Genomic DNA, 15,413 nt, shown 5'->3' with positions numbered 1-15,413 from the left:
AGCCCCCCGGGTGCCTGCGTGCCTGTGGGGTTTGGGTGGGTCGTGGTGGGGGGTGGGTTGGGGGGGGTGGGGGGGGGGGGGGGGGGGGTTGTGTGTGGGGGGAAGGGTGTGTGTGCATGTTTCTTTCTGAATTACATGTTAAAAAAACAGAATGCCAAACAACACTGTAAATAAATTTGCATTTCTACATGTGTAAACAAGAGAGCTTTATTCATGCACCCATGTGCACACATCCATGAGAACATGTCTATCCATCATTAGAGGTACAGTTAGTGTTGAGGTTTGTCTTAAGTGTGTAAAAGCTAAATCGAATGATTATTTAAAAAAAAAATATTACTTACATAATTCTGGAAGTTTGTTTCATTTCTAGGAACATTGGCTCATTTTTAACAATGACAGAGGATTTCTAAGAAAACAATAAAATAAAACTTGCCATGTTTTACTACATTGCCCTTAAAAAAAGTATGATAAGCATTAAAAAAAAAGAAAAAAAGAATTGATTTAGAAAGAATTTAAACTCATTTCTTGAAGGAATGCTCACTGGGCACCACCTTGGATGCTAAAACTATAAACAAAGGTCTCACTTGATCAGATAGCACAAGGAGTATGTTTGGGGATGGCTCAGCTACTACCACAATTTATTTAAAATATACATAAATTTAGCCATTTTTTGTTTGCTGAAAACAAGGTGATGATGAGCTGGCAATCCTGAATCGAGTTGAATCCAATTTGTATTTAAGCGTTGTAACATTTTAATATTTTAACATTTTAATATAACATTTTAATAGTAATCTGAATAATAATTGATTTAAAAAAGTGTTATTTTCTGCTTTTATTATTATTATTATGTATTATTATTATTATTATTATTATGAATTCTATTCAGGTTATTTTAAATTTACTTGATATATTTCATTAATGTATCACTAAAATGTGTTTAAAAGCATTAAAAAAATTAACTGCTTTTAAAACATCATTAAAGTGCATATAAAGCTATACAGTTAATTGACGACGTTCATATTTTGTGTTTGTCTGTCATGTTTGAGTTTTCTTTTTATTTCAGCTGAGTAAAACTAACTCTTCTTCTGAGAGGTGTATGTTTGAGTACAGCTGCTTACCTCTGTTAGAGCAGACCACCCCTTGATGGTTTTTGCAGAGTTCTTTGCTCTTCTTTTTAGACAGGCTACACTCCTCTTTAAACTGGCACATTTCTCCAAACCAGCCATCATCGCACTCACACATCCCACAGTCACAGTAACCGCGATCTAAAGATGATACACAACATCAAGATTTGGTAGCATGCACATCTACATCATTTTGCATTACCCATAGTTATAAGGATACAAATGTAATTGTAAATAAATAAGATGACATTGAACTACTAGGTGAGCACAGTGGGTAATACAAGTATTGCCTAATAACACATTTATTGGCTACAATCTATCAGAAATAATATGTTGTATTCATCCATCCATCCATTATCTTCTGCTTGTTCTGGAGTCGGGTCACAGGGGCAGCAGCTGAAGTAGGAATGCACAGACATCTCTTTCCCCAGAAACCTCTTCTAGCACTTCTGGGAGGACCCCAAGGCATACCCAGGCCAACCAAGAGACAGAGTCTTTTAACGTGTCCTGGGTTTTCCATGGGGTCTCTTCCCAGTCGGACCAGAGCACCTCCCTAGAGAGCCGTCCAGGTGGCATCCCTACCAGATGCCCAAACCACCTCTACTCGCTCCTCTGGCATAGAGGAGCAGCAGCTCTTCTCCGAGTCTCGCCCAGTTAACTGAACTTCTCACCTTACTGGAAGAATTGGAGAACAGGAGAATCCAGCTACCCTGTGTAATCTTTTTTTTGTACTCTATTAATCCCCAGTAGGGAAATTAACTCTGCATGTTTTCCCATTGCACATGTGAGCACACATGTGAAGTAGAGGGCTTCTTCTTTCAGTCACCGCCCAGACTTTGTGGCCAAAGGTGAGGGAATGTAAACCGACTGCCAACCAATAAACAGAAAGTCAGAGTCAGACAGGTTTTATTGTCATTTCAGTTACATACAAGTACATATTGAAACGAAACAGCGTTCTTCCAGGATTACGGTGCAACACAGAACATAACATGCAAAACAATACAACACACAGTGCAGATACACAACAGAACAATAGATTCAAACAGATCTATAATAAATGCAGTATTGCAGTATTGCAGAGAGCATTGCCTTACAGCTCAAATCTCTGCAATACTGCAGATTCTGCACCAAACCATCTGTCAGTCTTCCTCTCCATTCTTCCATCACTCATGTACAAAACTCAAAATTATTTGAACTCCTCCACTTGGTGGAGACGTTCTCCAAGTTGGGTGGAGTTGGCTTGCCCTCATTGCCAACCCAAAGAGGGCAATCCACCCTTTTCCAACTGTGGACAATGGCCTCAGTTTTGGAGGGGCTGATCCTCATTAACCGTGTCACACTCAGCTGTGAACTGATCCTGTGAGAGCTGAAGAACACAACTCAATAATGCCCACGGGAACACATCATCTGCAAATATCAGAGATGGAATCCTGAGGCCACTGAGATGGACTCCCTCCGCCCCCTGGCTGCACCAAGAAACTCTATCCATGAATGTTATGAACAGAATCTGTGATAAGGGCTGTCCTGGCTCAGTCCCACTCCCACCCTAAAGGGGTCTGATTTAATGCTGGCAATGTAATCCAAACTTTTGCACCACTTTTGAAGAGGGGAACCAACACCCCAATTTGACAATTCAGTGGCACTGCTCTGGATGTCTATGTGATTGTAGCATGAAGCTGCACTGCTCTAACTATGACCCCTGACCCTTATTCATCTTTCAGACTCACCATTAATTGTGTTCTTTAAAGTTACCTCTGACTTCAATAATGTCTGATGTTTTTCTACACATTTCTTGTCTTTGGACACAGAGTCAGCTAAGTTCTGACAAATGTTTACCTTATTTTTCCTATGTTTCTACGAAAGAAAAACAACTCATTAATGAAGTTTGTTTTATTTGATTAACAAGTGTGAACATGAATAATTTTGATTATTGATTTCAATCATTATATTGAAATCATGTGAAATATTACAATGTGAATAACATATTTCTCTGTTCTGTTTTCCAGAAAGTGATTATTCCTTCAGAGACACCTGTCGTGAGTAGTCTTTGAGCTGGAAGCTGTTTGCTTCAGAGGGGAGTCACAATGTCCCTGAGAGTAGTCAAAATAATCCTGAGCATAGCTGTTGTTTTACACAAAGATCCTTTGTGTAAAAAGCAGTTCACCTTGGACCCCAGAACTGAGTGGTTCGTTTTGGACTCCCAATGCGGAGAGATCGTCTCCAGCCCCGAACTGAAAGGCGGTTAGTCTTTGGACCCGATCCTAGAGGTTGTGCCAAGGTCCACTCGTTCAACTCCTGAGCAGATAAACATGTCACTCAAATTACAATTGTTAGATAACTGCAGAAGATGAAGCCTTTTCTCACTGCAAGACTCACATTCTTGGCTTGAAGTCCAAACAGGCAGAATGTGCCGATGGACGGTACACCTTCTCATCAGCTGTTGCCCTCACAGACCCCTGAAGCTGTCACAGTGACAGTCAGCTACCTTGGGCAGTTCCCGGCGAGTCCTCCTCATGGTGTATCCTGGTCTGATCCACCAGAAAACCCCAGAAAGACGAGTAACATGGTGCCTTCAACACTGACCCAGTAAGGAGCAGAAACCTGGTGACAATGATACCTTGGTCTGGTTATGCTATTTTAAGCTGATGCAACTTGGTAAATCATTTCCTGGCTTGCAGTGATGATAAATGACTTTATCCGATCAGAATAAATAACTTCTTTCAACCAAAAACCCATGGTAAACTACTTATTAAAATAACCAAACTTTGTCTAAATTCATGCGCGTATAAAACTGAAATAATTCCTGCTCAAAGAGTGAACTTTGCCTTAGATAAGAGATTTAAGCATTGGTTGATTCATTATTATTGTTTGTTTATTATTGTTGTTGATTTTTAGTTTGATTATTTTTGTAATAAAACTTCAAAGACAACTTTGTCTCCATGAGGATTAATATTAATTTGTTATGGTATAGAACTCCCTGTAATTAATGGATTCTACTTCAGTGACTGATTCTGATTATTAAAGGGTGAATATATTAATTTGTTGTTGGTCAGTAAACTGACCAGCAACATCCAGAGCCTTGAGGGACTCAGGGACGATCTCATCCACCACCAGAGCCCTGCTGCCGTGGACATTTTAATGCCTCAGAGGCAGCCCCAGTTACGGACAGACTAACTCCGAAGGCCCCAGACTCAGCTTCCTCCATGGAAGACATGTCAGTGGGATTGAGAAAGTCTGAGAAATACTCCTTCCGCCTTCCAACAATGTCAGTAGTCAATGTTAGGTTCTCACCCTCACTAAACACAGTGTTGGTAAAGTGCTGCTTTCTCCACCTTATCCTTCTGTTAGTTTGATAGAATTTCATATAATAATATCAGTCCTTCTCATAGCAACAGCCAGGGTTGCAGCCCACTTAGCTTGTCAATTCTCTTTAGCTGCCTTCAGAGTCCTACTAGTCAGCAAGCCCTGATAGGACTCTTTGTTCAACTGGGTGAACTCTCTCACCCAAGCTATCCACCCCAGAGTTTAAGGTTGGCCACAACAAGGACTGGAAACCTTGCGGCCACAACAAGAAGGACTGGAAACCTTGCGGCCACAACAAGAAGGACTGGAAACCTGGCAGTCACAACAAGAAGGACTGGAAACCTTGTGGCCACATCTCAAGGCAGCCCCCTCGACAGTGGCGGAACGAACATGACCCACTCAGATTCAGTGTCTCCAGCTTCAACTGGGATGCAGTTAAAACTCCTTCAGGTGTGTGAGTTAATCTTTCTGATGGTTTCTTCTGACAAGTACTCTCAGCAAACCCTCATCAGTTGACAGCTCAGCTCCTCTCTTCACCTGAGTGTCCAAAACATACAGCTGCATATCAGATGACAGCGGCCTGGGGGTGTCCTGGTGTGATGCGTACTTATGGACACCCTGGGCTGTTCCTCCAAATCATGGTCACACTGTTGTTACTCACATGGGCACAGAAATCCTCCAGAACAATAACGGAGTCCCCAGATGGAACACCTTTGAGTACACCCACTAAGGACTTCAAGAAGGCTGAGTACTCTGAACTGCCATTTAGGGCATAGGCAAGGGCAGACTGGGACAATAATCCAGGCCGGGAATTTGATACCATCCTAGGCCACCACCACCCAATTAATGCAAACCACCAAGACTGAGTTAAGTTAGGTGCACTTTGAACACAATATACGTACTTGTTTAACAACGTGGTGGTCATTAGTTTCAGAAGCATTTCAATGTAGAGAAGGGGGAACACACTGGTGGGGGTTCTGGGTGTCTTCCCCCAGAAAATTTTTAATAGAGTAGATGCTATTTCCTGCATTCTGGTGTATTTTAACAGGTTGTTAAACAGCTAGTTTTACCTTCATAAGTAACACTTGATTCAATAAGCTCTCAACCTTGACCTCTCTAAGGGACTTTAAACATCTGCTAAAATCATGGCAAAAAACAATGCAGACATGTTCCATTTTTGTAGTATTTATATCACTTTATAATGTAGTTGTGTTTTTTTTTTTTAATAATTTCTTCCATTTACTTTTCATTTTATATGCTTTTTTATGATTGTCTACTGTTGCCATCTGTGTTCTTTGTTTAAATCAGGTCTTTTTTTTTATAAAGGAGTCCTCAAGGCTCAATGAAACTAACCTGTAAAAAATAAAGGTTGAATTGAACTGAAATAACTATTTTAGAGATAATGTCATAACAAGATGTAACCTGACCAACAGCTCTCCTTGTGTGAATAGAGCACGCTCCGCTTCTCTCACAGATCCTAGCCACAGTCTATGAAACATGGTGTAGCCTAAGTTAACTTTTAGGGGGAAAAAAATCCCTAGCCAATATGAAACGATAATAATAATCACTCCTTCTTATCGATGGCCTAGCATAAAGCAATATGATAATCAAAGGCCCCTCATAACAAGTGCAGGTAAAATACCATCTCTAAACATCTCTGAAGCACGTCCAACCTTGAAGCAGATGGACTACAGCAGCAGAAGACCACACCCAGTGCCACTTTTGTCAGCTAAGGACAGTATTTAGAGACTATAATTCACACAAGCTCTTCAAAACTGACAATAGAAAATTGGAAAAACATTGCCTATACGTCTAGATTCATTAAACTCCAGTGGCCTCAGTTGTTACTGTGTCTCAGTCCCATCAAGCAAATTTGGGATGTGGTGAAACAAGAGAATAATATCATAGAATTGCTGCTGACAAGTCTGCAGGACTGTGTGATAAGGGTATCATGTCAATATGCACTAAAATCTCTGAGAAATACGTCCAACATCTGGTTAAATCCATGCCACAAAGAGTTAAAGCAATTGTTAAGGCAAAGTTGGTCAAACCTAGTGCAAGAAAGGTGTACATAATAAGTGGCCATTTAGTGATGCACCTCTCACAGATTAAAAAAAAAATGCCACAAAGTATATTACTATACGTTGACTGTGGCTGAGTGGTTAGAGCAATTGTTCTCTAATGACAGATTTGGAGGTTTGATTGGAGCGGCTGTGAATGAGTAGTTAGAGCAGTCATCCTCCAATGCAAGAGTTGGGGGTTCAATTCCACCAGCAGTCACATGCTGAAGTGTCCCTAGGCAAGACATTGAACCCCTCATTGCCTTTGATGCGTGTCCCATCGGTGTGTGTGATCGAAAGCACTGATTATTCTTTGTACAGAAATAGTAGAATGCTGCATGAATGGGTAAATGTGGGCACAGATTGTGGTATAAAGCTCTTTGAGTATTTTGATGAAGACAAAGAAGAAATAATGAATGTAGTAAAAAAATCTTACAGATAAGAGATCAAACAACTGGGTGGCATGGATATGATGTTTGTAAAGGACATGAGTTATGTTATCGAGCCATTTACATATATATGTAATATATCATTTTCAATAGTAATATTTCTAGATAATATGAAAGTAGCTAAGGCAATTCTCTCTTAAAAATGGTGATAAATGTGTGTTCAACAATTATAGACCAATATCCTTATTACCACAGTCTCAAAAATTCTAGAAAAAACTATTTGTGACCAGATTAGATAAATTTATTACTAAACAAAACATTCTAAGTAGCATTCAGTGTGGGTTTAGAGCAAAAAAACTCTACATCAATGGCTCTCATGGAATTAATAGAACAAATAACTACTGCTGTCGATCAAAAACAATATTGTGTTAGTATTTTTGTTGATTTTAAAAAAGCATTCGATACTATTGACCACAATATTCTCCTTGAAAAATTGAATAAATATGGTATAAGAGGACCAGCATTACACTGGGTATCTAGCTATTTGAAAGATAGGAAACAGTTTGTACAAATAAATGGTGTAAGATCTGACCTCTGCAATATCACTTGTGGAGTTCCTCAAGGCTCTGTACTTGGACCAAAGTTATTTATTTTATATGTGAATGACTTAGTAAAGGACTCCTTAAATGTGTCCTTTTTGCAGATGACACCACATTTTTTTGTTTGGGTAAAGATGTAAAACGGATGTTGGAATTGATGAAGACAGAATTTGCTAAAATACAAACTTGGTTTAAACTTAATAAATGATCATTAAATTTAGATAAAACTACATACATGATATTCAGTAACAAAAAGAGAACTGTTGATGATCCATTTAAAATTGAGGGGGTTGAGATTTGTAGAGTTAATGAGATGAATTTTTGGGGTGTAATCATTGATGAACAGCTAACATGGAAAAATCACATAAATTCTGTAAGAATAAAAATAGCTAAATCTATTGCAGTACTATACAAAGTCAGGGACTTATTAAAAGATAAAGATCTGTACATGTTGTATAACACAATCATTGTTCCACATTTAATCTATTGCAATGATGTTTGGGGGAAAGCATGTAAAACATTTACAAAGTCTGTTTTTATTTTACAGAAAAGAGCTGTAAGAATTATCACTAGAAACATTACAGTCACCCATCAAGCACATTATTTTATCAACTGAAGTTATTAAAGCTCCATGAATTGGTAGATTGTAATATTTTATCAGTTATGTATAGGGCTCAAAATAACACATTACCTTTAAATATCCAAAGAAATTTTGTGAAAAGGCAAAATTGTTATAATCTTAAGGGGATAGAGATATTTGTCAAACCAAAATTCAGAACTAGTCTGAAGGGAAGGTCTACCTCAATCCAAGGAATTGGATTGTGGAATGGTCTAGAGAGTGGTGTTAAAAATGCCAAGTCAATGTGTACATTTAAGAAAAAGATCAAAGCTGGATTGTTAAAATATATATATATATATATATGAAGTAGCTTAGTGTGTATTGTATTACAGTTAGAAAAATTAGAAAGAGTTGTTCGTTTTGTTCTGTTACTTGAAGATTATTATCATTGAACAAATTGTTTGAAAAAAGGGGCAGATATAATAAGATTTTTTCTTCTTTCTGTTGACTTTAATTTTAAATTTCTTGTATTTTTTAAAGTTTATGGAATTGTTTTTTTTTTATTAAATTAATAAACTTTATACCATGCCATACCATACCATGATAAGATAGAAAAACGCTATATAAGTACAGTCCATTTCCCATTCCTCCAATCAACAGTCACATATCCAAGTGGGCAAGACACTGAAACCCTCATTGCCTTCGGTGTGGGTTCCACTGGTATATAAATGTGACCTAAAGGACAGATTAGTCTCAATAGAATGATTTATGCATATTAACTTTGTAGATACGTAGTAGAGGGATGTATGAATGGGTGTGTGGAATTGGTAAATGGGGGCTGTGTTGTAACTAATAAATAAAATACAAACTATTATAAATTATTAGATAATACAAATAGGCATTAAAACTAAAGTCTTCTTTGCAATCAGTCAAGTAAATCTGAAAACTTTGGACCCTAATACCAAAACCTGAGGTACCTTGTATGACATAACATTAGTATTTAAGATGATTCAGTTTATGTTAAACACTAAAACATCAGAGAATAAATAATAAAGTATATTTTTAGCACACAGTAACAACATATACTGAATTGAAGTTTCTCTCATATGTTTACAATACAGATACAATACAGATTTAAATGTAAAATTTGTGTATGCCTTTTGACTGTTTGTCTTGAGAACTAGTCTATTAAAACACTACCCAGTGCAAAGGGAGCCTACTCCAACTGTTTGGCATCATTCTTTCTCATTATGCTGAGGGTCATAGTGAGAAATATTAAATACTGGAGGGGGCTTTTGATGCAAATGAATACTGCATGACAAGTTATTATAAATGTTGCTCTCAGTACCTCTAGCATTGAGGGGCCTTGCATGTCATGCTCAATCATTCTCCTGATGCATTCATCATGTAAATGTGGCATCCTTTTTTAAGGACTATCCATCAGTCATTAACAACACGTAGGTTTCTCATCTCTTCTTGTTATCAATACATCTCTGGGGACACATTCAAGAAAGAACAAGGACATGGAAAATGCACTTTGTATTTTAGGGGGGAAATTTTTAAATGGTCTTTTTTACTTTCTTGTTTGTCTGCATTTAGTATTTTATCCAGGCTTCTTGTACATCTCAGCTTAGCCACAATCACCAAAATCTAATTCTTGGATCACTGTTTATGCAGACTATATAAGCATGGTATTTGGAGAAGCATAACATTTCACAAGATTTTATAATAATATTTGCAAATAATATCAACAACATTCATGTTTCAATTATGGCATAATAAAAAACATCAAAAATAAATGTATGAATATATTTTTAATTGAAAGCTTAAAATAAATGTGTAAGCATTTATCAATCTGTAAGTGATTAAGCGTTCTAAGACAATGAATGTGCAGAAAACATCAGACAATATTATGGTTAAAAATAAATATAGAGTAATCAGTTCATGGTGGTAATGAAAGTGAACTCAGGGTCAGAGATCATGGTCAGGAGAGGCCTTCCTCATCCAATGCTTGCTATGTCACTCGCTGTTTTGTTATGTTTTGCTCAAATTTCCCCCCCAAAAAACTACAAATCCAATGCCAATGATTAACTTACTCATAAACCTTTGAATCAGGTAACAAAATAGTGATGTAACATCAGTGCTTTCAAAGCTTTGGACATCACTGATCACATGACTTTTGCCAAATGAATCAAGCTCCGACACAGAGCTTCTGAAACACTTTTGGGTGGGGGTTGATTCATGGGCTGGAGCTTCAGCTTCAAATGGCACATCATTAGTATCAGAAAAGACTAACACAGACGTCCCATGTCGCTGAAGGATTTGAATAGTGAATGCTTGTGTTTACAAGTGTTCCGAGTGTTTTTCTGGAATGGAATTTAACAATGAATCCAAGAAAATCTTAATGTTTTGTCAAAATATATTTAAGTACATAGGAGTATCGTTGTGTATTAGAACACTTTTTTTGCTTGTTGGAGGCAGCGCAGAGTGAGCTCCAGAATTGCTCCATCGCACCTGGTGAGCGGATGGAGCAGTTTTATCTATCACAAGGTGCAATGGCAGAGCCATGGTGTGGCCAGTGGTGGCACTGGCCACCATAGATAAATCTTTGGCCACCCCATCAGCCAGCCCAATAAATTGAGGAAACTATACTTTCAGCAATATAAAAACTAGAAAGCATAGTTTCCATAAATGATGGGGGAGTCAGTTTATGTAGGGCGTTTTTCCACTTTCTCTACTCTCATCTGCTCTGCATGACAAGGCACCAGTTAATGGCCTTCCCACTGTCAGAACCCACACACACTCAGCTCAGTCTATGGGACTATATTGCTTATGGGTCAAAGCAGACTGTTCAGAGGGGCCACTTTTTACGTAAGCTCAGTAGCCATTGATTGGCCAGTGGAGCTACATCACTGTGTAGTGAACTAGGCCTCCGACATCAATCTGTCTCTGAAGACCTTCAGGGGACAGGAACTGTTATTTCATTGATTTTAATCCAGAAATACAAATTATTTCATCAAGAGACTATTTAATTGTATCCTGAATTAATCAATTGAAAGAACACTCTTCTTTTTACATTATCATTACTATTTTACAATATCTTGATAATCAAAAGTGTGTTTAGTTCATACCATTTCTAAACGTTGAAGTGAACCACTCATTTAAATCAACTGTGAAACAGTATTAATGATTTTTAAACCTCATTAGACTTTGCTCATACAGTTAAATGTCTATTTACGAAGTAAGTGTACATTTGTCTTCTGTCTGAATGAGGAGTAGTGGATGTCGGTCAAAAGTCAGAGACTAGTTATGAGGACTAAGTGACTTGTTTTTAAAACTCTCAGACTGTAAATAAGAACTGATGGCACCTGCATCCTCTCATTTCTTAAAAACATTTCTCCGTCTGTACTAACCATTCTTAAACATTCCTCCTGTCTCCTGACTTCTAGTGACCCTCTAACATCACTAGAACTACACCCCTGCTGGTTGTTTCAACCAATCAGGAAGTACCACGTAACAGGAAGTGGATACCTCTTTAAAAGGCAACACTTCTTAGAACTATTCAGTCTTAGTCTTCACAAGTCTTAGTCTTGGGCTTAGTCTTCGTCGTCTTTTGGAGTCTTCGCAGTCTTTTCCAGTCTTGCTGGAACTTTCAGTCGAAGATGAGACAACTAAGTAGCGGATGGATTTGACCATGTGCCAAGGGTCTCTCCATTCCAGCGTAGTCACAGCCTGCCTCGGCTGTGACTCAACCCGAGCATTAAAAGTTCAACTTCTAAGGAAGCTTATTCGGTTGAACCGAGTACTTCGTCACAATTTTCGATGACCCCCAGCTACTCTAACTGGAGACGCTGAAAAGACGGCGTACCAGTGGACTTCTGTTCCGGAGTGGAGGTATCCACCATCTCAGGTAACAAGCCGTTGACGCCCTGAAGTGTACCGGAGGGCTGAGCTGGATGTCGGAGGAAGGGTGCCATGTTCTGGTTCAACACATAACTTCCATCCATCTAAAACTTCCTCCTTAAATCTAGTCCTCCTCTCTTAAACTTCTCTATTCGCCAGCAAATCAAGCTAGATGCCTTCAGAGATGAATCATTCTCAATCAGTAATGTTCTGTTGTCTTGTTTAGTAAAGCGTGCCAAGTTTATTAATCAGAAACAGATCAGCAAATCAATGTGTACATGTTTTGATGTTAAATTTTGATTCTGTTAATAAATGACCACATTTATTCTGATGGGTCAAAAATAAAATGGCGTCTCATGTCACTGATTAAACACTCCACTCACAAGTTATCTTGGTCACATAACAGAAATTTAACTTGAAAAAGAAAATAATCCGTTGTAATTAAACAATTAATATTCTTTGTGCTTGAACTAGCTTTAAGAATAATTAATTAGTAGTGAAGCTAACAGCTACATCACTACAACTGTATGATCCGCTCAGCAAAACTGCAAAATACATCTGAACCTCCACTTCCTTAACGTGTTTACGGACTGTACTATAAGAAATGAGCAGATTACTGAGAGATATCGGAGATGATGATGCAGCATGGCTACACCCAAACTTATAAACAGTGCCAAGATAAGCTAATGAAATTCAAGTCAGATTATAGGATAGTTAAGGACCACAATGGGCAGAGTGGCTCGAACATACTTAGGATCCCGCCCACTTTGCATTCATGACTCACACATGGAGCAGCGAAACAGGTCAGCCTTCAAAATAGTGGAAAATGTTTTACACTTGAGAAGAACCGAGAAGAGGATAGTCGAATGGAGCCGCACTTAACAATGGCAAAGCAGTAATGTATATGGCAGCGGCTACCTTGGATTTTGTCATGGCCATGCTATTTTCAATAGGAAACATTTTTATGCTTGTAGTCACAAACCAAAAAGGAAGTTGGCCGATACTTATTTTTCAAGGTATCCATCTCACAATGTTTACATACATATGGTGGTGTCCATCTTAGATTTTGACATGGCAACTCAGTTTTCATTAGGAAACTTTCCTATGTCTTGAAGCAGCCACATACCAAAAAGGAAGTTGGCCCGTTGCTTATTTTTCGAGTTATCCAGCTCGTAACATTCACAGATTCATTCAACCTTTATTTAGACAGATGGATAGACAAATAAACAGATAGACTGAGGGTATTTCCAATTCCCCCCTTTTGCTTAGCAATGGGGGACAAAAATGAATGAAAGCTATGTAATAAAAGACTGAAACCGACTTATGGAAGAGCGTTATGAGAAGTGACAAAAAATGTAAAGCTACCAGAAAGTTTTGAAATTGAGCGGATATGTCAACAGAAATTGGCATACCTTCAAACATCAATTCCAGCTTTACATATCAAACATGGGCCAGGTGATATTGCCCCTTTTCCATTAGTAATGGTACAACATGGTTCAACTCAACTTGGCACGGTTCCAAGGCTTTTCCACTAGTAACAGTTTGTAGAACCGGTCCCCTTTTCAGGACCCTTTTTTCTAGGGTTCTATCCGGGCCGAAACGGCACCAAAACGTGACGTCAGAACACTTTTCTCACTTTTATCACGGTCACTGATTGGTCAGTGGGTGGAGTCACTAGGGCTTTGAGAAATTTTCACAACATTCGATCCGTCATTTGCAATTACAGGTACTCGAACTCAAGGAGTGACTGGACCTATTTTTAAGATTTTAAAAACAATAATGACAACACCTCGGTCTAATGCTGAAGTGCAGATGTTTTTTGTGCTTGGTGTCTGACGACAAAATTCATAGTGAGCTAGATGGAGCTCCACCAGTCCCCGACTCCACCCGGTCTTCTCCACCGGAGCTTCGGAGCCCCCTCAGGGTGTCATCTCACCGGCTCCGAGCTCCGCCGATCACAGCGGAAGATCCTCCGTGCTGCCAACTCGAGGCTCAGGACCCCGGCCTTGCATGCTCTGCAGGCTCCAAGCTCCGCAGGTCATCACAGAGGATCATACAAGAGTCCGACTCTATTTGAACCCCACCCACTGGAACTGGTACTGAAAGCATAATGAAAACACAACGTGTACCGTACTAAGCTGAGTCAAACTGTGATGTACTGGTACTAAGGGTACTAATGGAAAAGGGGCATAAAGCAAGAAATTGGAAAGGTAGCACTACTGCTATTATTAGAATAGTTTGTCCTCAGGCCATACAAGTCTACAATACATATATGTTTAAAGATGAAGAATAAATATATAAACTTGATGTTGTCCTCAACAAGTTTGATTAACATTGTCCTCCTAAAACATACAAAAGATATGTCTTCCATTTTTCTTCTTCTTCCTTAACTTCTTTTGGCTTTTTCCTCTACAGAAAGTCATCATCCTCCATCTCACCATCTCCACTGCATCCTCTGTCCTCACTCCAACAACATCTGTATTAGCATTTTCACAGTTACTATAGTAAAATGTGTGCATTTAACCATTGTCACCTATTTTAATACAACTGCCATAAAACTGTCAAGCAATAATATGTGTAAAGTAATATTTATGTAAAGTATGTATGTAAAGTAATACTAAACAAAGTACATTCTAAATCAACAAAACTAGCTTTATGTAAGGCATTAGTTTGGTTCAATAATTAAATGAATGAACTGATATTATGTTTATTTAATACATGCTTACCATTTAAAATAAAACTAAATATCCCAGATATCAAAATGGTATATAGACAAAAGTCAAATTTCATTTTTTAGTATAATGATTTCAAACAGTCAGACTCTCTTATGTATTTCAAGTGGTATTATTTAACAGTTCCCAGACTTTATCAAAAACTTTGAAATTATTTTTTTGATCCATGAGTCTTTATTATTAGGAAAACGGAAGATAAAGTGACAGATTGTTATCAACAGCTGAAAATTTTATTTCAAAATTATGTTTGACTGGCATTTGTTCACCTTATCTGCTGTAATTTCTGGGTAAAACACACCTGTTTCAAGTATAATTCAATCCATCCATCCATTATCTTATACCCGCTTCTTCCATTTTGGGTCACGGGGGTCGCCGGTGCTCATGTCCAGCAGGTTGCAAGTACATCACAGGGCCACATAGAGACAAATGAGACAAACAACCATTCACTCTCTCACTCACACCTAGGGACAATTTAGAGTTGCGAGTACACGGAGAAAACCCACGTGTGCATGGAGAGAACCGTTGGTTACGTACTGTAGCCACAGATTCTAAGAGTATAGGCGTAGCCCTTTAAGGCTGTCGCTGATGGGTTTTATCCTGATATGCGAAGTGTAACAGTTATGAGCTAGGCAGCTAACTGTGGCTACAAAAGCAGCATCAGAAGATTGTCCTTTTAAGGAGCCTGAGGTGTGAATGGAAACAGGAGGCAGTGTTCTTAGTTTTGGTGTATATATATTGAGTGAT

General features: G+C 38.4%; 1 protein-coding gene across 1 annotated transcript in view; it reads right to left on the bottom strand.

The window, feature by feature from the left end:
• Positions 1 to 15,413, bottom strand: part of itgbl1 (integrin, beta-like 1) — a 156,703-nt gene that overhangs the window by 86,961 nt on the left and 54,329 nt on the right. The window contains exon 3 of the mRNA XM_037686687.1: positions 1,119 to 1,265. Coding sequence (XP_037542615.1) covers positions 1,119 to 1,265 — 147 coding nt within the window. The remainder of the gene's footprint in view (positions 1 to 1,118; positions 1,266 to 15,413) is intronic.

The sequence above is a fragment of the Nematolebias whitei genome, chromosome 13 (genome assembly GCF_014905685.2).
Source record: "Nematolebias whitei isolate Nwh7 chromosome 13, NemWhi1, whole genome shotgun sequence".
Classification (NCBI taxonomy): domain Eukaryota; kingdom Metazoa; phylum Chordata; class Actinopteri; order Cyprinodontiformes; family Rivulidae; genus Nematolebias; species Nematolebias whitei.
The sequence above is the reverse complement of the archived record's forward strand: the minus strand, read 5'-3'. Positions and strand labels throughout refer to the sequence as shown.